Genomic DNA, 24,211 nt, shown 5'->3' on the forward strand with positions numbered 1-24,211 from the left:
GGAGCTGATCTATTGGGAGCTCACCAAGGCCAGCTGGACTGTGACTGAAAAAGCATGGGATAAAACTGGACTCTCTGAACATGGCGAACAATGAGGGCTGATGAGACGCCAAGGACAATGGCATGGGGTTTTGATCCTGCTTAATGTGCTGGCTTGGTGAGAGCCTAGCCAGTTTGGATGTTCACCTTCCTAGATATGGACGGAGGGGGGAGGACCTAGGACTTACCACAGGGCAGAAAACCCTGACTGCTCTTTGGACTGGAGAGGGAGGGGGAAAGGAGTGGGGGGAGGGGGAGAAGGGTGGGAGGAGGGGGAGGGAAATGGGAGGCTGGGAGGAGGTGGAAACTTGTTTTTTTTTTTCTCCTTTTCTCAATAAAAAAAAATAAAAAAAAATTCACCGCATTAAAAAAAAAAAAGATTATATTCCAAAGGCTTCAAACTGTTGCCACCTAAATTTTCTCGTTTCGTGCCAGTTTGGCATACAAGTTCAGTATCAGTTACACGCACTCAGCTGCAAGTGGAAGTCCACTCATGTTCTTGAATACAGTTTTTATTTTACAAAGGTTTATTGCTAGAATTGTTGAGTATAGTTAATAAGAAAATATTATTAGTTTCACAGGTTTTTTTCAGACAAGTCATGTTATATTGTTGTCACTGATATGTTATGAAAGTTTAATACATTTGATGACCTTAGATTAAATTGCTGGCACGTAATGAATGTTTTGTTAGTTCTTGCTTAGAAGTTAGTTCTTGCTTGGAAGCAAAGCAATATTACCGACAATTGTTAATACAGAGAACAGACACAGGACATATTGTTGTGCACAATGCCATGTTTTTTTTTTTTTTTTGTGGTTTTTCGAGACAGGGTTTCTCCGTGGTTTTGGAGCCTGTCCTGGAACTAGCTCTTGTAGACCAGGCTGGTCTCGAACTCACAGAGATCCGCCTGCCTCTGCCTCCCGAGTGCTGGGATTAAAGGCGTGCGCCACCACCGCCCGGCCAATGCCATGTTTTTAAAGCTACAAGTATCCTTACTCCTGCATCACAAATATTTATTCTAAATACATTCACTACACAGTGCAGTTAATTAGATACATCAGAAAAATCTCTTCTCAGATGGACCTAGAAAAACTACAAATTACCAAAATTTACTTAAGAAGTTAACTTAGTATGGTGATGGCTGAGCAACATATAGTATCTCCTCATAGTATTTAGTTTCTACCAAAATTCTCTAGGTTTAAAGATACTCTCATCGGTGTTGTATCTTTGATACCAGCAATTGTGAGTACGATTTTTAAGATAACTGAAGGATATTCTGTCAACAGAGTATCGATGTAACATTAAACTTCTGAGAAATCAGTGATCAATGAAGGGAGAAGACTAAAATCATTATGCCAAGAAATCCTGGAACAAGAGCTGTACTGAGGAATGGACGTGATTAGCAGCAGAGATGCTGAATTAAGAACACAACTTAAGTGGCTTTGGAAATGTTACCTTGTTATAAGGATTGCTGCATCCACTGAAGCAACGTCTTCTCCCCAGCTTGTCGACATCTCTAAATGTATATCGTTCTTCCTGCCAAATTCTTCATGCTGCCACTTACAAAAACTCTCCAGCATTTTCTCCCCGTGGTGCCCAATATACAGATCTGCCTGCAACAGAGGCCACTTTCATTTTTCAGACATATTGTTCTCAGATAAACCTAATTAATCAATTTATTGATCCTAAGGAAACTTCCCAGTCTGCAGACTCTGACATTAGTTAGAACATGGAAGGCAATTAGTCTTAATTTATCCTGATCTCACACAAAACACAGCATTAAACAAACAAAAAAGTTGAAATTTGTGAAGGTGTAATAATTACATAATCTTTCTAAAGTTACCATGGAAACCAAGAGGCATTATGGAACACTTAAACATCTGATAGTTCCGACTTGGGAAATAGACTAAATTCTGTAATTTATGAAAAGATTTTCTTTAATTATTTTTTAATTAGTCAGAACAATGCCATAGACTGTTCTCCATTTCAGTTGCAAAACAGATAAGAAAACACCTTCAACACATATGTTTAAATAATAGAAGAAAGCTGTCTTTTAAAATAACTTAAAATTACATTTTGGAAAGTTAAAGTTTGCTGTTGGGATCCTTGGAAACTAAGAACATTCCATTTTTCAAATAAAATCGAGGGATTAACCCAAACCAAAGGCCAGTTTTTATGTACACTTTAAGTGATTCAGTGGATATTTTTGGATTTTGAGTCAATAAAAGAATATCCTTAAAATTCTCTCCACTTAAAAGTTCCTGAGCACAATTTCACGCCCACTTAATTGAATAAAAACTCAAAACTCTCTTACTGGTGTTTCATGGAGCAGAATAAGCTTTATCACACGAAGGCTGACTTGCACGCCCAGACTCTTGTGTTGGAAAAGGTTAAAAACCTAAAAGCAAATAAAAATTGCTATTAAAAAAATTCTTAAAATGAAAGAAAAACATGACAACTTTTGTTCAAGGCCAAACATGGAGAAAAATTCAACTTAGTACAAAAACTTTATGTTAAAAACTAGTAGGAAACACAAATTTTTGATGTTAAATATCATTCTTATTTTTATGTTTTTTCTCTTAAAATTTATTTAGTATGTATTACAAAACATATGGCTGACAAAGGAAAGTTGTGTTTCTTTAGCTCTTACTACAGGAATGAGACTACAGTCTGGCTGTCAGACTGGCAGAGAACAAGGCTAGTAGAGTCTCAGAATATAGATGAGGAACGGTAGATGGATCTAAAGTAAGACAAACAGTCCACAAGGGGACAATGACCAATGGACACTAAAATATACTCAGTCCATAGTTCTGTTTTCTCTTCTGAAAAAAAAAACACTCTTCACTAGTATTTCTGATTTTTTTTCTTGAAAAAAGTTTACCTCCCAAAATATGTCAACACAACACAGTAGACACAAACTTTCTTCTGCACCTCAGAAGATGGCAATCATACTTAGCTTCCTGGAAGTCAGCCTGCTTGGATTTTACCTACAACATATTAGGTTCTGCTCACCAACTGGAATCATACTTGCTATTTAAAATTGCATACATTCTTGAGTTAAGCAGGTTGACAAAATTCATTTTTATTTCACCCTGTAATTATTTTACAACATCTGTGTTAGAACCATGCACATAAACCAAGACTACAATATGGCTCGACTATCAACGATGTCTTTCAAAGATAGAAAATAAAGGCAGAAGCAGAGAAAGGAAAAAATGAAAGAAAAATAAAATGAAGAGTTTTGCTATCTCAAAATTAACAGCAAAGGTTTTAAAACAAAGCAAAATTTGGAGAGCTGCTTGCTGTTGCCCTGGAGACAAATCAATCTGACGTGCTTAAGACAACAAACCATAATTAGTGAGTTAGTGAATTTCTACTCATAATTAGTGAAAGAAAGGGAAGAGTCAAATTTTAAAGAATTTGAAACTTTGGTGTCAAAACACAGTGCCACAAAACAAATGACTTCTTTAGATTGGAATCTACTTCGAACTCTCTTGAAAACCTTTTCATTCACGTTGAGGTTCGCCTACCATATTTAAGATGGTTAGGATGAATCTCCTGGCTGCATCTGCTCCATGGTAGGAAACCATTGCCGGGTCTGCAACCACTACAGTCTCGATGTTGTATTCTTGGGGCAATTTGTATGAATACCGTTTTTCTCTTCTGTTCTCTCCTGGTTTTTTAGACCTTTGTCTTCCTTTATCTGGAATAGAGAAATGAATTTCTCAGAGAATATAATATAGTGATCGTTCATGATAGAAAGCAACACATTTGAAGCCCTCCAAGATGGAATCTCACAGTACTCGGGAGATGTCAATTCTGCCATTTTAAGGTACTTTCGTCTCCCAGGCCTCCTCGGTTTCCCCACCTTCAAGTGAATTTTAATGTAATTTCTACCTAGAGTTATTGATGGATTATGCATCTAAAAAATCACACCAGCAAAATTTCTAACAAAGAGTTGACATGCAATATAATAAAGAAATGTGACTTTTTCTTTACCCTGATTACAAAAGAAAGGTCTGCTTGCAAAAAGTACCTAAAACTATTGTTGTGCACATCACGGACAGTTGCTCTGATTACTAAATCATCATGAATGAGATACAAGGCTTTGACTCCACCTCCCATCATGTGTATAAAAGTTAGACCTTCAAGTGATGACAATTCCTCAAATGTTCCTCAATTAAAGTGACAAACGAAAACACTGAACTCTTGTTGGTCACAAAAACAAAAGCAAAAAAACAACAACAAAACCCTCTAAATCTCTAATTTATGTATAAGACAAGCATCAACCAAGTTTGGCAATATGAAAACCCAAAAGCAAATGGAAATGAATCAAAGTCCCTACAGTGATTAAAATTAAAGGAACCGATAACATTGACTGTTGATAGGAATGCAGGATAACTGAACATCCACATGTATGCAGTGGATATTTAAAGCAGTCACATGATGTGGGAGTGTCATATATCAATCTGTTGATTTCATTGGTTAAGCAATAAAAAAACTGCTTGGCCCTGTGGGTGGAGTAAACAGAACAAAATGCTGGGAGGAAGAGGAAGTGAGGTCAGACTCCACAGCTCTTCTCTCAGGAGCAGATGCCTCAGAGAGAGACGCCATGCCTCCGCTCCCAGGCAGACGCATGCCGTGAAGCTCCGACCCAGGATGGACTAGGCTAGAATCTTCCCGGTAAGACCGGTTCTCACAGATTATTAGAGATGGGTTGATCGGGATATGAGAATTAGCCTGTAAGTGCTAGAGCTAAAGGGCCAAGCAGTGTTTAAATGAATACAGTTTGTGTGTAATTATTTCAGGCATAAACTAGCCGAGCAGGCAGCCGGGGTGCTGGGAACGCAGCCCCGCTGCCCTTATTACTACAGTCACATATGCAACAGCCAGGAAAAACGGCTGATTGAATTTTGGTGTTTTCCTTCACACACCCAAAGATTGTATTGACATCACAATCAACAATACAAAAGATACTCGTGTTCAACTTGGAATGAGCACACTGAAAAGCTGATTAGCTTGGTCTCCAAACATGAAACTGTGCATATGCAATGGCCATTTCTCAAATACTTTCATCAGAATTGTGCATAAAGTATGTGCTTATTCAGAACAGCGCTGTTCTGAATAGTTCACATAGGCCATCAACAGTATAATAGATCTAATTTTGGTGGATTTATTCAATGAGAATCAATAGAACACTAAGTAAAATGGAAAAATATTGCTAAAATATGTATCTATGGATGGATCTCAAAACTCATGCTATGCTGTAAAAAGAAACCATTTTTTTTTTTTAAAAAAAAAAGGTAGTTTGAGGCCATTTGCAGACTGGAAAGTCCTGGAGTTAGACAGCAGGACTTTGAACCTGACCTAAAGTACACACAACTGGGATGTATGTGTGGTACAGATGTTTCCTGTATTCATTTCTGTGGTTGTTCATGTGCAACACTGTGTAACCACCTGTGTTCATATGCTACTACAGTGATATTTATATTTAGCAGCTGCACTGAGGTATATTGACATGACATAAATATGTAGATGTTTACATGTATCATTTACTAAATTTTAATAAATCCCAGTGGTTATATAATCATCTCTGTAGCCATGACTAAATCAGTTATTGCTTCTCTCACAATAATCTAAACTGATGTTCTTTCCTTCATAGAATGTCTTTTCCATGTTGATCAACTTTTTTTCCAAATTTCTTTTCCACAAATTGTGGACACTCTAGAAATGGGAAGAAAAAGGTTTGGTTGAATGGAAGGCATTTATTGGATGTCTAACTTTGTGTGGGTTCAAGAGAGTTGTTCTCACCTTTTCTATTTATCTAGCTGATTTATGGTAAAAGTTCTTACTCATAGTAGGTGCCATGGTTTCAGCTTGCCTCTATGACTCCATCTTACTAACCATCTATTATCTCTAACATTTGCACAGTTTCAGGATTCGTTTATATCTTGAATTATTTGACCTCCTAAATTCCCTCTATTATTACTTTCTAGACACTCAAGTAAGCCCTGAGATCTAAACTGTAATAGATGACAAGACAATAGCTGGCAGCAGCCCTGGTTTTAGCTGTCTGCATCATTACTGGTTTTCTTCTTTCTTGTAATAATAGAAATTTAAATATTTACTTAATAAAACAAGCTCCACCTGAATATCATATAAAGTCAATTGACTAAATAAATGAACATATTGCAAAAATAAAAGCAAATGCCCTTTACTGAAAGTGAGCATGGCAACGTCTAAGAAGGCAGTGCAAAGTGGCAAGACCAAGAGTGGGCACGTGGAAGAGAATTTGTTGATAAGATTAGAATTTATGCACTCAAAAGAGTGTTACAAATGAATGACAAAGTCCCAATGGATGGACAAGAATAGAAGTTATGTTCAATATTGTTTTCTTGTATAAGACACTTAAAAATTAACTGTGTGGTTTTTCCAACTGTGGTGTAAATTCTACCTGTAGTTATAGACTCAAATCCACCTTACAGCAGGTCTTAACTGCGAGAAATTTCTTCAAGTTTATTTCCGAAGACTTATCTTTCCAGAGTCAATAGCTATGGGTTATGAAAAGTTGCGTGTGTTCTCATATTTTTATCATCACTAGAGGAAATGAGGAACATCGTGTGCTGTGAGGCATTCATTCACTACAGCGACAGGTGTGCGTAGAAATATCTAATAACTAAAACAAGGAGCATCGTTCACTCTGGACGTCTCTCTACATTTTCTCTTTCTGCTGGTTGTGACCCTTTCATTGATTTTTGGGATGTTGCTGTAGCAAAGATAATTGACCACCTGTAGGCATCCACTCTCTTCCCAGCAATCCACAAGCATTGTTCCGCCTAATGTGCAACTGTGTGACTATCCAGCTAAATGTTCAATGGCAAAACATGAGGACAAATGGTGTATGTGATTCCTAGATTATCTTTAAAACAAGATTACTGTTCCTTCTTTCTCTCAGTTCTACCCCAGTGGGCTAGAATTGACAGGGAATAACATAGCAGTAGGGCATAGGAAGAGGTAAGGGGCCACTGCATGATGTCACAGATTATATTTACTCTCTTGTCCTGGCTCTCTGAAAATTTCTGAACTGTAAGATGTTGGGGGATACAAACTGCTATCTAATTTGAACCCTTAGTATTTATTATAGAAGCTTAGAGCCTCCCTGGAACCATTACAAGGGTTTCTCACTGTCCTTTAGACAGTGCCTCTTGTGAAGTACTCATTATGAACACCCTTATCTATGATGTATCTGCGATGTGATTCCCCTCTGTATGTTGTGAATATCATTGGTTAATAAAGAAACTGTCTTTGAGTCCGTGATAAGGTAGAGCAGGGCTAGGTGGGGAAAACTAAACTCAGTGCTGGGAGGAGGAAGGTGAAGTGAGAGAGAAGCCATGGAGCTGTCAACAGAGACAGAAACTTTGCTGGTAGGCCACGACCTCGTGGTGATGCATAGATTAATGGAGATGGGTTAAATTAAGAAGAAAGAGTTAGCCAATAAGAAGTTAGAGCTAATGGGCCAAGCGGTGATTTAATTAATATGGTTTCTGTGTGATTTTTTTCCAGGAGTCTGGGCACCTGAAAAAAGAACAAGCTGGCTCCTCCATCACAGCTGCTCTCTTGGTTGTCTATATCCATCACCAAGAGAACAAGAGGACAAAGTGCTTCCCTCACATAAAACCTCCAAAATTTAAGGATTCCCAGTGTATGCAAAGATGTGCTTTCATGGCCTATAGGTAGCCCTGTAAGGAAATTTAGGCATTTGGAACATTGAAGATGAATGTGAAGAGATGATTACTCAAATCCTTTTTTAACAAATTGTCTCTGAGTTAAACCAAGCATTCCAGCTTTTCCTGGGACAACAAACTTTTATGTAATCCTTTAAAGCTTTTTCAGTTGAAATAAACCCAGAAAAGTAAGACCATTCCTCTCCTCTCCACAGTGGGATGCTTTTCTTTCACCGCTGGCTCCTCACTGATAGCAAGCTGTGTGCTATGGCTCTGGTTTTGACTCTCTTTTCAAAAGAGACATCATTATTTCTGACTATGAAGGGAAGCCACTCAGCTTTGATTGGTGCTTTCTATCTGTTTTGCTCAATTTCTCTCCTGGGTTCCTAATCATAAAATGCATCAAAACAGCATTTTTCCCAACCTTGTATTAAAAATATTAATAATTACCATAAAGGATATTTAATTAAAGGCTTTGAAAAACTTTCTAGAATTCATAATAAATCAATTTCAATTACAGCAAAAAAAACCCCACATAATTAGTGTTAAGATTAAAATTTTAGTACAAGGAAAGAAAATGGTATTAAACTATTATAATTTATTAAGACTCTTTACACCATTTTAAATAAAAATGAGTAGGAGCTGGTATATATCTGGAGGTCAGGACAGAAGCTGAAATAGAGACAGAATTTGTAACTAATTCATCTGAAGTTGAACTCACAATTTGACTTCTACCAACCCCATAAAGTAAGCGAAATTAAGATAAAATGCAAACATGGCCTTCCTGGAAAATGTCTCTATACCAGTAGATAAAGATAGAAGACACTCAGCAGAGACAGAGCTGCAAGAGACTCAGAGACTGAAACAAGAAGTGGAGACTGAGCATGGGCCAAGAGGGCTTCTTCCCTGTGTGGACTGGTAGACCATTTGCTTTTCCAGACAGTGAGAATCCCATATAATTTGTCAGCTTCCTCTGTTTCTTTTTGCATGTTGCACTTAAATAAACTATCTGGAACACTCTATGCTTCTTAATAATTCAACTCCATGGTAGAGTCCCTCTTACAACCTAGCAATTGTGTGTGGAAGCCATTCACATTGCAGCAACTTTTTTTTTTATATTTGTTCTTTTGAAGCTGTTACTCTCTACAACTTTGCTTAGATCGTTCCTCATTTCCAAAATCTTCAGATGCTTGTCTGGACTTATGCACATTGCCATATGCACAGCTGCTGTTGCTACACACTCCCATTAGAGAAGGAACTTGATAATATGCAGAAAAGTACAAGACATGTGCCCTCTTATCACCTGCCAACCCTGACAGTCATCAGAGCAGTGCTGGAGGAAGTATGTTCACTGTTTCAACAGTGGCCTGGTTAAATAAGCTCTAAGAGTAGAAATGACCTCTTAATCCAGCTCAGACTTTGATTTTCAATCCCGTAAATGTCCAGTTTTTCTTACAGAGTCTAGGCACGACAATAAATTTACTCTCCAATGTTAATCAATGATAAATTGACGATGTCAAGCTGTGGAGATGGCTCAGTAGTTAAGAACGCTGACTGCTCTTCCAAAGGACCTAGGTTCAATTCCCAGCACTCACATGGCAGCTCAGAACTGTCTGTAACTCCAGTCCCATGGGATCTGGCAACCTCACACAGACATACAATGCAGCCCAAAACACCAATGCACATAAAAATAAATAAATCTTTAAAGATAAATAAATAGATAAAATGACGGTGTCACTTGAAGAGCACGTGGGTGCCATCATGATCCAGTGTACAGCTACTTCTCCAGGACTGGAGAGCATCAGATACAGACATTTGGCGTCAGTCCCCTTGGCCAATTCTTTCTTAAGCCTTTACACATTCCTGTATTTCGTCTCTTATGCCCAAAATATTCTTGCCCCATTAATATCTCAAAAAAAAACTATGAATAAGTTTTTTCATTTTCCCATGTAGTCACATTTAATTCTGAGAAGAACGATACGGTTCAGGTATCCTGTCCCAATTTGCATGCTGCAAATGGACCTTTCGAGAGATATGTTCCCCAGGTTCACACACTTAAAACGTGTAACCTGGTGGTGTGAAAACAGGCAGCCTGACCCCTGACCTCACAGTTCATTGTCTTAGCTTGTGCACAGCATTTCTTTCATCCAGTTCTACACTTTGAGGAATGGTATGAACTGGGATTCTCATCATACTTACCATTATACAATATAATTTTTGATTGACTCATTTTTAAAACAATATACTATTCACCTTTTAGAAACAGGAATTTTGTCAGTTAGCTCTACAACATTGTGAGCTAGCTGGTTGTTTTTAATTTATTTTTTAAATTTTTTAATTTCACTAAGCAGAAAAGGCCATGAAGTTGAGGAGGGATAGGGGAAGAGTTGGAAGGGAGAAAATATGGAGAAATTATGTAAATATAGAGCTCATATATGAAATCCTCAAAAAACTTTAAAAAGCACACAAAATGTCATACTAGGAGTCGAAAAGTGTCTGTGAAAAAAATAATTCATATGCTCAATGCAAAGACATATACGCCACCTATGACATCTGCATGATGCAAAGGAGTACTACAGAGACCAAGCGGGAAGAAATTTCAAAATTCTATCTTGTAAGACTATTGAAACATTATGCAAACCTAAGTCATACTATTGTGCTAACGTGTAGGCTCAAAGTGCAAAGAAAACAGCAACAGGAGATTCATGAGTGAAATTAAATACATTTCATATGTGGCTAATTTTGAAATAGCAAACATGGAACTCCTCGATATAGGTAAGCTCAACAAATCCTCTGATTTCTGACAGCTTCCTGTCCTTACAGGCAAGTCTTTTATCCAAATAAGATAATGCATTATGCATATTATATGTACTATGTAATGTATATCAGAAACATTGGGAATAATGTTTGCCAAATATGAATCATGCATTTACGCTTTATTAACCTACTAACACAAGGACTCTCTAGTGTGTTTGTCACAGTTAAAAATGTCCCACAAAGCCTTAGTTAACATGGGTAGTTATAGGTGGGAGCTCATCGGGATGTAGAAGCTAAACAGTTCAGATTTTGAGGATAACTCAAGAGCCATCGTCTTAAACAGATAATCTCTGAGTTAATGCTATCATTTTTAGTTTCAGACACTAAACAGGTTCTTCCTTCCTCCATAATGTTCTTTGGTTTGGCTCTTCACCTTTTTTTTTTTTTATTTAAAATTCCTAAAATAGGAAAGAGGCCTTGTCTTCCACAACATGGTCTTCTCTGGTTCACTGAATCAGATGTCAACATAGTCTCAGCAAACCATTGAAGATCTTTTCATGTATAGGATGAGCTTTCCCAGAAGAAAGTAGAATTTATGATTGATATTAAAGAAATACATCCTACACAGGGCACATCCTATTTTTTCTCTAAACTGAACACCCTTGAGAGCTGTGGGCACTGTAAATACTACTTGCTGTCACACTTCCGTAAAGCTAGCCTCAAATACTGCAGTCAATGTTAGAATTTATATCCTGTCCATCAGCTACATTATCACTTAAATGCAAGCCTGTAAGTCTAATTTTAAATCCGTCACATTGAAAATCCTTCTGAAATTCATACCTTCTCGCATTTTAATCAAAATATTTCTCTAGTAAGTGACTACTCACTGAGATGGCTGCATTAAATGTCTAAAAGACCTGTCTTAGGGGAAGACTGTATTCTAATGTTGATGATGGCACCCCTTCGCCCCTCTTCCTGTTCTTGAAAATATCACAGATTTCTGTGTAAAGCTCATAGGAAAGCAAGCAAAAGAGCCACGTTACTCTTCCAGGGAACTTGCAGAATGAACATGATGGGAATGCAATGGCTGGAATGTTTGTGAGCTTCTAAAAAGGGCCTGCATTCTGATGCAGAGAATGAATTAAATGTATATGGTTTTACTTCCCTTCTAGTTCTGATACTGATCTTCCAAGACGCCATTTAGATGAGTTTCAAGGAACACAGAGGATGCTTCTAATCACAGAGAAGCAAAATCTGTGCAGTTCTCCTGGAGGTGGACTGCGTAAGGCTCTGAGCACACGCTATTCATTCAGAAGTCTGGGACTCTGTCAATTATCCCTACTCCAGTGCGGTGTAAAGCAGTCTGTAAGACAGACTTCCCAGAATGACTGCGCATGGCAGAGCAGAGGTCATATGCTGATCTTTGAAGAGTGGTTGAATTTCTGTCTTTTGCTATTCAAGTACAGTACCTCACAAACAATAAACATAAACACAAATAATACACCTACCATGGACATATCCAATTGCCATTAAGCAAATGAGATTCCATTTTAATAACAAATAAATCAAGAGATCGAGGGTATGGAGGATGAGTGCACACTGGGAGAAGGGGAAGTAGAGAGGTGGAGACAGAATGCTTCAAAACTCCTTTTCTAGGACACATTGGCATAAATCTTTTCAGGATGCATTACCTGAAATGACACCGCAGGGATGGTTGTGAAGAGCTGGCTTCTCCCTGACTTTTTCCTCTGTGGACCTTTTTTGCCTGTATAAACGGTGTGGGTGACCTAGGATGGCCATTGTATCATTGAATGGCTCAATGAATATGAAGTCCTCGTTGAGTTGTATAAAGCCCATCTGGAACACATAACATGAAAAGATATGTAAGAAATACCATCTAGAAATTACGTTTCAGATTCCACGCCCATGTGCTGTTTTCTCTAACAAATGTGCACACAAACTCCCTGCAAAGCCAGCTTTGCAACCTTCTCATAGTATGACTTCATCTTGATGCACTTACTGCACTAGCAGAAACTCCATTTCGTTAGGCTGAGCCTGTGTGGGTGGGAGGCAAAACGCCAGCAACAGATGCACAGTAAAAATTCTGGAATGTTAAAGGCTGACTTTTGGGAGACCCATGGGGTCACTAACATGAACAACATGTCCAGCAATAGCGAAGCAGTTTTTAATTGCAGGCACCACACAGTCCAACTTCTTGAAAACTTCTATTTAGTGAAATAATTCATATAAATTCATATAAAATATCATTACACATGATGAGTTAGAGCACTGAAATGAATATAGAAAATGGCTTAAACTTTCCACTAAACATGTTAGAAATTTTTTATTATTTTATCACTTCAGGTCATAGAATTTTAACAGATAATTTTAAACTTATCTAATTGGGCATGTAAATTCAGAAACTGCAAACCAAGGCTAGGGCCAATAAAAATAACCAGTTTGCATTTTTGTTATGTGTTGAGAGTAAGCCTAGGCACTTGCGTCTTTCCTTCCTGAACTATATATAAACTGCATCATAACTAGAAAAATACTCCACAAAGAACCATCAAAAGTTGTTCTTCTTAACGTTTATAATTTAAGTATATAACCCAATCTATAAATAATATATAATTTACCATGTTAACACCTTAGCAGGCATTTTTATAGAAATACTTTCCTGAAGTATGAACTATTCAGCAACAGTTCTATTTATATAATGTTGCTAATTTGGCTTCATATTAACCACATGAAATGTATGGCTTATTTTAATTCAGTGTTCATATATAAGTAGCATAATAATTCTTTCAGAAAGTAAACTTACAAAACTGAAGATTAAGAACTGAAATTAATCTGAAAATATGCATTTTCCTTAGATGAACGTAGGAGTTTTTTAAAAAAAAAATATCACATGCATTGTTTTAAAAGAGACATGGTTTTATTTCTTCATTCCTAGTAGATAGAAAGATACAAAATAATACACAAATAGGTATTGCCTAATTCAGTAACCAAAAATATATAACTATATTTTCTATTTATGCAGCTAATAACTTCAAATGTAAATTTTACCTCATTATTAGAGGGCATTAAATGTCCTGCCAAGAAACATGAAGGGATAAGTACATGCTACTTCATTTTATTCTTTATCAAATTCCCACTGTGAGATGCTCTAGAGCAAATAAAAATTTCTTAACCAATTTAATTTTTTGAGTTATTCATACCTTTAATAAGATTCTGAAGAATTATGGCCCAATCCAACACCCCTTCTGCATCTTATTTCCTCAACCGTTCTTCCAATTTTGCAACAACAATTACATCAGGAATAAAATTTTAACCTAAAGAACCTTTAGAATAATATGTGAATAATATAGATGTGTATGTCTATGATTCTCTTGAATTTTAAAGTAGTTACAATGACTCTTAAATGTTTTGCCTTAGCTGTAGTTTGATGATAAATAGAATGATAAATTAAAATATACAAAGTAATAGGTACTAAAGACATAGGTCATCGATACATAAAGAGACTGGGTGGTGTTGAATTAGAAACTGATCCATACTATGTATCCTTGTGTCATAGCTTAGTAGATCATCCTTATTAACTCATCCCTTACAATCAGTCATGACTGGCGAAAGAATCATGACGTGACATCTCATGCAAACACACCACGCTAACTCAAATTCTGAATTCATAATCTGAGGCACACTCAACAGGTTCTAAACTGCTGAATTCATGTAAGTGTTCCTGAATATATTATGCAGTGTCATGTCCTGTAAAGTTTGTTGCTCCCTAGAACAGATCTGGAATTTGATTTTGGAGTAGTGTAACTTCTTATTAGCAGTGGGGCTGTAAGAACATTATTGTGAATCCACAGAAAAATGACAGCGGGGTGTTTGAAAACACACTTAATATTCTTATCCTGGGGTCTACTACTAGACACTCTATACCTGCTCCCTGATACATTTATTCCAATAATTATGACAAATGTGTTGAATATACACAAACATTGCATTTCATGTTCCTCTATTAACACACTAAGTATAACTTGAAATGTCTATTTTGCTGTTACAAGTTCTTTGACTAAGAATTAGAAACCATAATATAGGTGATCTGGTGTAACTAGAATTTTATCTACAGGAATTTTTTTTAAAGAAACCAAGATTGCCAGTTTTAAAAGGAAAACATGTTAGAATAATTATAAACGGTGACTCATTCGTGCAATGCTTAGCTACAGTCTGACACCGTGTGCCAGCCCTAGCCCCCTCTGAGGCACATTTAGCACCAAGTATCAATCTGTAGACTTTCCATCAGAGACCGGGAACCTCTACCATGACACCATGGCACACAAGGGTTGCAGCCTTGGACTGTAACATTGAAGATACTATCATGGATGATTCTGTGTTTTCACAGAAAAGTCGCTTTTTTTTCCTATTAGCAAAATAGATTGTTTTATCTCCACTGTGGTTTTACAAGCTGTGAAAAACTATAACCCCCTTTTAACCTCTCTGCACAAACAGCCCAGTGTTCAACAGAATTGCTTTAGCGTCAACTTAGAAGGAAACCAAAGCTCATGGGAAATCACAGCACAGTGTGGCACTGCATGGCCATCACTTCTGCATTTTCCAGAGTTATTCTGAAATTTCACATGATAGCATCAGAGAATAAACTTAAGCTTTACAGTCGTTTCTTTCTCTACCTGTTGTAATGGGCATTTGTCATTAATTATTTTATTTCACAATTTAATAAAAATTTCAGGGGACTGAGGCCATTAATCAGCAAAGTACTTGCTTCACAAGCACAAGTAACTGGGTTTGAACCCCAGAACCCCTGTATAAACTGCAGACTGATGATGTTTATTTGAGGAGACGGAGATAAGCAGATCCTTGGGGCTCACTGGCTAGCCAGTCCTGCCTAAATGGCCAGTTGCAGACCATTGAGAAACCCTATCTCAAAAAAAAATGTTTTTTTTAGATGGGACTAGGCAGATGACTTGGGGATAAAATTTTTGGTCTTCAAGCAGAGAGAACCTGAGGTTGAATTACCCAGCATCTATCTAAAAGGTCAGGGTTGTAGCACTTTCCTGGAGAACGCTAGCTAAGAATTTAGCGTTAGGAAGGAGGTGACAGGTGTATCCTTGGAGTTGGCTTGCTAGTTAGTTCTGTGGCATATAAGAGTCCCACGGTAAGACCTATGTCAGAAAATAAGGGAGAGAGCAATCGATGAAGGTATCTGATGCTGAATTCTGGCCTATACACACCTTCTTTCTGACACACACACTCTCTCACACACACATACATGCATGCATATGCACACTCATGCACATACTTCCACCTACACCCATGTGAACATGAAGTGAATGGCTTTGAGTTTATCTTCTGGCCTCTACACACTTGTACACATATATACACAACACCTCTACATGTAGGCACCATTAATAAGGATTTTCACAAAGAATTTCTATATTTTTCTATTTAGCATTGCTTATGTGAAAAATAGGCTGATACTTCTTGTTTGCTGGCTCTGCTGGATCTTCCTCTAAGTTCAGGTGCTTTGTAAGCGACCACAAATGTTGCTCTCCTTTTAGGTACACTAATACTGCCATGGACCTGTTCTAATTAAATCCAGAACACCGATTTGGTTCATTGATGTTTTAACATGGCTGCTTCAGTGAATCAAGATTGTTTCATTTATTCAAATTGATTTGAGGCTACTTAAGAGATGAATGGATGTTAAACAGCTTAGGTAGGCATAACTGACAACTTACAGGGCTCAGAAGTAGTAGGACACTCCTGCTTGTTCTTCCTGGGGTGATTTTCATTTCAGGTATTATTTTACTCTTAACCTAGAAAAACATTACTTTCGGGCTGGAGAGATGGCTCAGAGGTTAAGAGCACTGCCTGCTCTTCCAAAGGTCCTGAGTTCAATTCCCAGCAACCACATGGTGGCTCACAACCATCTGTAATGAGATCTAGTGCCCTCTTCTGGCCTGCAGGCATATATGCATACAAAATACTGAGAACGCTGTATACATAATCAATTGAAAGAAAGAAAGAAAGAAAGAAAGAAAGAAAGAAAGAAAGAAATTACTCTCATCCCATCAAGCCATCGCCCATTCTTCCGTGGTTCCTTCTCAGGTATTCCTTGATTTTTGTGTAAAGTTTCAGTGTGTTTGTTGAACTTGTGTCTCGATGGAGAATATGGTTTGACTGTTCATTAAGTACTACATATTATGGCTATGTGACAGTGCAGTATTAAAATATGATCTAGCAATTCCACTCATGAATATCAGGGAAACGAAATGAGTTAGAGCAGTGGTTCTCAACCTTCCTAATGCCGTGACCCTTTAATGCAGTTCTTCATGTTGCAGTGACCCCTAAACCATAAAATTATCATTGCTACCTCATAAAAAAAACAACTTTGCAACTATTGCAAACCATAATATGAATATCTGATATGCAGACTACCTCATACACAACCCCTATTGAAGGGCTGTTTGACCTCTCCAAAAGGGTTGTCACCCATAGATTGAGAATAACTAATTTAGAGACATATTTGCACTCCCATGTAGCACTGTTTACACTTGTCAGTCTTAGTGTCCATCAGTGGCAAGACAAAAAAAGAAAAATTGATGTGTACAGAGCAGAAGACCAGTCAACCTAAGGAAGAAGAAAATTCAATTTGAGACAAAATAGATGAACCAGGCGGGGAGGAGTAGGAAGCTGCGTTAAGTAAAAGACTAGGATGGAATATAAATATTAAAAAACACTAATTAGCTTGAGTTAACCCTACTTAATGTATGCACACATATAAACAGGAAACTAAGAACATAAATACATAGTTATTATCAACAAGAATAATTTTAAATTTTAGCATTTAAAAGGATTTGGATGATAAGATAAAGTCATAAAGATTTCAGGATATAAAATGTCTTGAGTGGAGGATTTGGATAATATGAAATGAGCTGTTGCTTTTGAGGTGAAGCATAGGGGTGGTGGTGAAAAAGATATAGATTCCAGGCAACAATCTATAAAAGATGCCGGAATGAGACAGAAATGGAAAAATGTATACAAACAATAATATGAACCTATTAAATTGGGGGTGGTGGAATACAAGAACAATATTTTAGGGAGCAAAACAGTGCCTACTGTTTTGTGTGTCTTGGACAAACCAGTCTACTGATCAAAGATAATGCATACTATAAAAAAAGAGAGATACTAAACACAAGTGTAAAGGATTTGGCATCGGTATGTGGTTGTAAAAATGTCTTAGACAAATAGCTGATGTCATCTGAATTTGTATTGTTTGACTTTATTTTCTATAGCATTTTTGCTGCTGATGTAGCATATTATCTCCTGTGAGTAAAGCAATGTATCTTAAAACGTGAGCATAAAACAGGGCTAAAGAATTACAGTTTCAAATTTGCTTTGTGTTTTCATCAAATAACATAGTATTTTGCTATAACCAAAATCGGAAAAGACCTTTCATGCAATTGTATCTTCCTTGTAAATATACAAATTTGTATAAAAATTCATTTCTGACACATACATAGCTGTGTTTTTTCTTATCGCAAGAAAATGGCCTTTCTGACTTGATCATTTCAGTGTCTCCCTTATATACTCAGAGAATAAACACAAGGGTGTTGATGCAGATGCATATGGTAAGGCTATGGGAAGCTTTTGCATATGAGAAACTATTGCCTGTCTCTCTCGTTTCATTTTCACTACTGAAATCTAATGTGAACATAATGAACAAATGTTCTGTGTGAACAAACATTATATTGAACTATTTTAGGATAACAATTAATGCATTGTTACATCTTTTTTTAATTTATTTATTTATTAAGGATTTCTGCCTCGTCCCCGCAACCGCTTCCCATTTCCCTTCCCCTCCCCCGATCAAGTCCCCCTCCCTCATCTGCTCGAAGAGCAATCAGGGTTCCCTGACCTGTGGAAGCCCAAGGACTGCCCACCTCTATCCAGGTCTCCTAAGGTGAGCATCCAAAATGCCTAGGCTCCCACAAAGCCAGTACGTGCAGTAGGATCAAAAACCCACTGCGATTGTTCTTGAATTCTCAGTATTCCTCATTGTCCGCTATGTTCAGCTAGTCCGGATTTATCCCATGCTTTTTCAGACCTAGGCCAGCTGGCCTTGGTGAGTTCCCAATAGAACATCCCCATTGTCTTAGTGTGTGGGTGCACCCCTCATGGTCCTGAGTTCTTTGCTCGTGCTCCGTCTCCTTCTGCTCCTGATTTGGACCTTGAGATTTCTGTCCGGTGCTCCCATGTGGGTCTCATGGGAGCATTGTTGCATCTTAATGTATCACAGATGTCAGGTTCTTCCAAGAATACCCCTGCCTTTGTGTAGAGCATTTACTTTCTCAAAATCAAAAAGACCTTAACATCTCGAGTATTGATTGCCATCCTTAGTGTTTCAACACCTCCTATTTTTCTAGTACCTTCTTTCCAACGTAGTTATTGTCTCATTTCAGTCTAAATACACTGAGAACTTCCGAGGCAAAGGGCTTTGGGATAGTTGTAGCCTCGTGCCTTCAATTAGGAAGCCTGTTCAATCATCTCTACTCAAGAGACATCTGCTCTTAACCCAATGCATTGCTCTCTTCTGGAATAAAAGAGAACATATCAATTCTCTGTTCTGAAGAGCATGTATTCACTGTGCCTATGACTTCATCCAGGGAAAATCCAAATTTCATTTCTTCCACGAGGCTTTTCCAGTGTTGCCTTCCTTATATGTCCAAGTAATATCTTGAGGAAACTTTTGAAGCAACCAGACTATAAACGTCATTCTATTTTCCTTCACAGCCAAAAGAATTTCAAAGAGAATCGTAAAAGGATAATAATAGAAAGACACTTAGAAATCAGTTGGGAATACCAAAGCTTTAAAATCAAGAAAACGGGATGCTGGAAATGTTGCATGGCTTACTTAAAATTCATACACTGAGGAACAACATCAAAAGTTCCAAATTTCCAAGATTTTTTTTTTTGTTTTTTAAAACATCATTCTATATTTGCTCTCTGAGAAATGCTTATGGTACTGGCCATTTCATCTTCACTCAAACTCTCAATGGCAACACCACCTCCATAAGTTGTTGGCCCAAGGATCGTTACAGGGATGACCAGATTTTTCCAATATTCCTAACTGTTCACTGCCACACTTCTTGTTGTCTCAGCACGTTTTAATTTTTGTACGTACTTCATACATGAATACCCTATATCATTCACTCCCCTCACCCCCTCCCAATTCCTCACATTGCTCCATGCTTCCCTACACAACTCATGATCTCCTCTTTAGTTATTACTGTTACACGTCCATCTATATCTATATAAATAGTGTGTATACAACCTCCTGAATTTGTTCAGCAATACACAAATGTACCTGTGTCCAGGACAGATCACGTGGGCTCAGATAACCTACACAGCCCTGAAGGAAAGTGATTGACCCTTTTCCACAGCCATTGGCTCTTTGTCTAGGAATGGCAAGCTTCTCTTTGCAACAGATGGAGCTAAGGACAGAGATAACTGGTCAAAATTCAAAGGTATTTGTGTGCCCAAGCCCCAAATGACACATCTGCCAAACAACCCCCACACCTAAGGCTCAGGCAAATTAATAGAAGGGAGAAGAGATGTTAAGAGCCAAAGACTTAGGATGCATGCTGCTAGACAGTGTCTCCTAAGCAATGAAGAGAAAATACACACGTGAAACTTCAACCATATGGATGCCTGAACAAAATCAGCACAATGATAACAACGCCAGTCGATGAACCAAGTATGTCCTAAACAAGTCTTCCTCGTTCCAATCTTCCTAATATTACCAGTACATGTTTTCGGCCTTTATAACTCTCTGCTTAGATAACCCCTTGTAGAGAGACCATTTCAGAACTCCACCCAGATAATCTTGTCTCCTTTGAAATCGACTTTCTTTGTCTTTCATTTCTATGATCTCACTTTGGGAATCATCATTCTCTCTGAACTGAACCCTTCTCCTAGTGCACATTTCTTCTCGAGGTCCCATCTACTTTCTACTCATCCTAATCACTTCCTGTTGCTCTGCTAAAATACCGACCACAACCTTGAATGGGGAGAAAGGGGTTTGTTTGGCTTACATGTCTGGACCACAGCGCCACAGTTCAACACCGAGGGAAGGAACTCAACCAGGGCAGGAATCTGGAGACAAGAACTGAAGCGGAGACCATGGAGGAACACTGCTTGGAGCATTGCTCAGCCAGCTTTCTTCTACAGTCTATGACCAATTGCCAAAGGTAGTACCACCCACAGTGGACTGGGCCGCCCCACAACAATCCTTAATAAAGAAAATACCCCACAAACATGGCCTAAAGCCAATGAGATGGAGATAATTTCTCAATTAACCTGTCCTCTTCTCAAATGACCTAGTTTGTGTCCTTGACAAAAATATCTAACCATCACCTGCATGCTCAAGCTACATATAATTACTTATATTTTTAAAAAACCTATTTTTAAACATTCACATGCAAACGAAAAATAGAATTCTTATGTGGCAAGTACTTTATATGTATTACTTCACCTAATCTGCACACTGATCTTGGAACACACTCGCTAATTCACTAGTTTTATAGTTGCAAAAAGTGGGTTTCCAAAAGATTTATTGTGTCCTAAGATTACAAACCAGCACGTGGTGATGACAGGATTCAAACCAAAGAAGCCTGGCTCCAAATGCACATTGCCTTTGGGAAACTGCAGAAAGCCAAGCTTGCCATGTGATTGCTATTTCAAATAATCCTCATCTTTAAAAAATTCTGCACTAAGGAACTGGATGTCAAGCACAGCACCTCACAGATGGTAGACATCCAAACTTTGATATCAACAGGAAGGCCAGGCCTTATCCCTCACAATGAGAGGAGAAAAACATTGCACAGAGGGTTCTGACCTTTATCTTGAGTGGTTTTGTGTGGCTGGACTCCTTAGCTGCCAAAGACACAGTTGACTGTCCAAGTCAACTGAGGGCTTCATCCACGAGCTCTGACAGTTGTAGGTGCCCCATAATTTTCCCATGGACGATTCTGAGAATGCTTTAAGCTTTTAGTTTGTCTTTGAGTCTCTCTTCTGTGTTTTTTAAGTCTTCTGAACATAACAATAAAAATTTTTAATAACTGAACATTGTATACAGTTAAAGAAGAAAATCATCATCCCCAAATCCAAAATAAAGATATTATAAATGAATAGAAGTACAAATTTATTTCTAGTCAATTAACATACATATGCACACACACATACATACTTTAAATGTACATGCAAATGTATCATGGAATATTATATATGTGTAGATAAACTCACACATGTTTGGATCTTTTATTCTATATTCATTTTCACATTTAATAACTTATTTCTTAATAGCAATAAACAATCATTATGTGTGTTTTTAAAATGAAATATAATTATTTCTCTTCCCGATGTGTGTTAATTTTATTAGCCACTCTATTCACTCAAATACCCCTTGTTTACTGAGAAGTAAAAACTTCTTAGTACCAGCTTTTGCAAGCAGAGGTCAGGCTTCAGTCCACTGTGAAGAAGGCTTCAAGGGCTCAATATCAGAAACCTTTTTTCATTGTCAGGAAAGAAGATACCTCTTATCTGAAGCAAAAGCATACCTTGCTTAATAATTGTCTAATTTCTGTACTATTGCCTATTCCTTGATTTCTGTCTATGTTTTACTCCATGAGTAGAAAACAAACTGGAATATAGCCTAAGAGTTTCCTGAACAGACACCTAATTGCCAAAGCTGGAGAAAAAAAAGAGAGATGATTGCATAGGATGAAGCCCCGCTTAGTACAAGCCTTGGGAAATAAGCAGTTTCTGTGAAGGAGGCTTTTCCATACCCACAATTGGCCTGTGAAAGAGTGTCTGCTTTAATCACCTGGTAATACTGTTAGTCAACAAAGAACGTTTTCTTTGTTATGAACATCCTTCCAGCTCCCATAGTTGACGAATCAGAGGAAGCCCAGGGCCAGGTAGAAACATCTAAGCTTGGAAATGTCAGGGACTCTGACTTAGCTCCAGTTTACATGGGTGCTATTCAGTCTAAGAAAGGCTTATTGTGGAGAGCACACAACAGGCAAATTCTCGTTGACATGATTTGGAAGTTGTGATGACTGGGGAATGAATATTTTAATTATCAAATGAATGTTTTGGATTAAATTCACAGGAGAGCTTCCTATACCAAAAAAACACATACCAGAACAAGGAAAGCAGGAAGGGGTTTGTGTGTTGCTAACATGTCTGAGTCCAAACAGAACAATGTGAAGTTATATATGTCTAACAAGAATGCAGGTAGTTCTAAGGTCTATCAAGGGTTAAAACATGCCGCGGAGATAGTCCCGTGGGTAAGGTAACTTCTGAGAAGGGACAGCTGTGCCCAGGTTTGTGGGCAGGGGCAGGAGGCTTTCATGGTCCAAACATGGACACAGATGAGAAGTGGCAACTGTGAGGACATACAACGTCAGTCCAGCTGAAAGAGTGACACAAAGGGGAAGACGTCAGAATGAAGCAAGGAGGGGGACATCCAGGGGCTGACTCGCTTATGTGGTTTGCATTTAGAAACAAGCCTCTTTGGTTTCTGTCTTTTCTATCTTTTCTTGGCCAGAGTTCCCGATTTCACTGCAGGGCGCCTCATGCTGGCTTCTTGTGTTGTGCTCTTTCAACACAGTCGTATTTTATTTACATGATACTTACACAAGAACAGATTCCTCATCTAGCGGCGAAACACATGCTCTCTGTCTGTTTTCCTGTAAACCATTATGCTCTCCCGATGCTCCCCCCAACACGCAACAGAGATAGGAATTTAAGAACTGACTGAAACTCTTTTCTTGGGGCCATGGAGAAGGCTCAGCAAAGTGCTTGCACGAGCCCAGTCTCTACATTCAACGTGAAAAAGTAGGCATAGTGGCAGGCATGTACTTAGGATCCCCATGCTGGGGCGGAGGATGGGATGAAAAGGGACAGGTAAATCCTTGGGGATACCTAGTTGGAAAAACTAAACTATCTGTTGATGTCTAGTACAAGTGAGAGACACTGTTGCAAAAACAAACTGGATGGATAATACCTGGAAAATGACACCCAAGGCTGTACTCTGGCCTCCATATGCATAAGCACACATATGTACAACCATCCATGTACACACACACATATACACACACACACACACACACACAGGCACACAAACATACACACAGGCACACAAACACACAGACACACAGATAGATGCATGAGTCTCATGACAAAATGTATTGAAGAAACAAATGGATGTGACAGGGTCTGTGCTTATGGGAGAAAATGAACTACTTGTCCTAAAGTGCTGTCCAAATGTCAGATGGCTTCATGACTGGGATTAGCTATCCCATTTACTATTTGTTTATATTAGGTGACAAGACTGATCGTCATATACTTGTGTTCATTCGTTCTATTGTAATCTCATTGCTTATAGTTATATTAGTAAATCATCTGGGTTGTCTCTGGAATCTTTAATTTAGAGACAATGCATATTAATAGTGATGAATTCTTCTGGTTATATAAACTTGAATTTATAGTTATAGTTTGTAACCAGTCAACCAAAACGCACTCTGTTCCATTTTGTCCCCCTGTCATCTTCCTGACAACTGTGTAGCCCTCCTCATGAGTGTTCTTATTGGAGAGCTGGCATTCAACAA

The 24,211-nt window shown here is 38.0% G+C and overlaps 1 protein-coding gene across 1 annotated transcript in view; it reads right to left on the minus strand.

The window, feature by feature from the left end:
• The window catches only part of LOC121440664 (A disintegrin and metalloproteinase with thrombospondin motifs 19-like), a 170,667-nt gene that overhangs the window by 117,237 nt on the left and 29,219 nt on the right, over nt 1–24,211 (minus strand). Inside the window, exons 3-6 of the mRNA XM_041641459.1 lie at nt 12,209–12,374; nt 3,567–3,739; nt 2,351–2,434; nt 1,492–1,649 (exon numbers count right to left, since the gene is read on the minus strand). Coding sequence (XP_041497393.1) covers nt 1,492–1,649; nt 2,351–2,434; nt 3,567–3,739; nt 12,209–12,374 — 581 coding nt within the window. The remainder of the gene's footprint in view (nt 1–1,491; nt 1,650–2,350; nt 2,435–3,566; nt 3,740–12,208; nt 12,375–24,211) is intronic.

The sequence above is a fragment of the Microtus oregoni genome, unplaced genomic scaffold (assembly GCF_018167655.1).
Source record: "Microtus oregoni isolate MIOR12 unplaced genomic scaffold, Mior012 000069F_ref0000032, whole genome shotgun sequence".
NCBI classification, from domain to species: Eukaryota; Metazoa; Chordata; class Mammalia; order Rodentia; family Cricetidae; genus Microtus; species Microtus oregoni.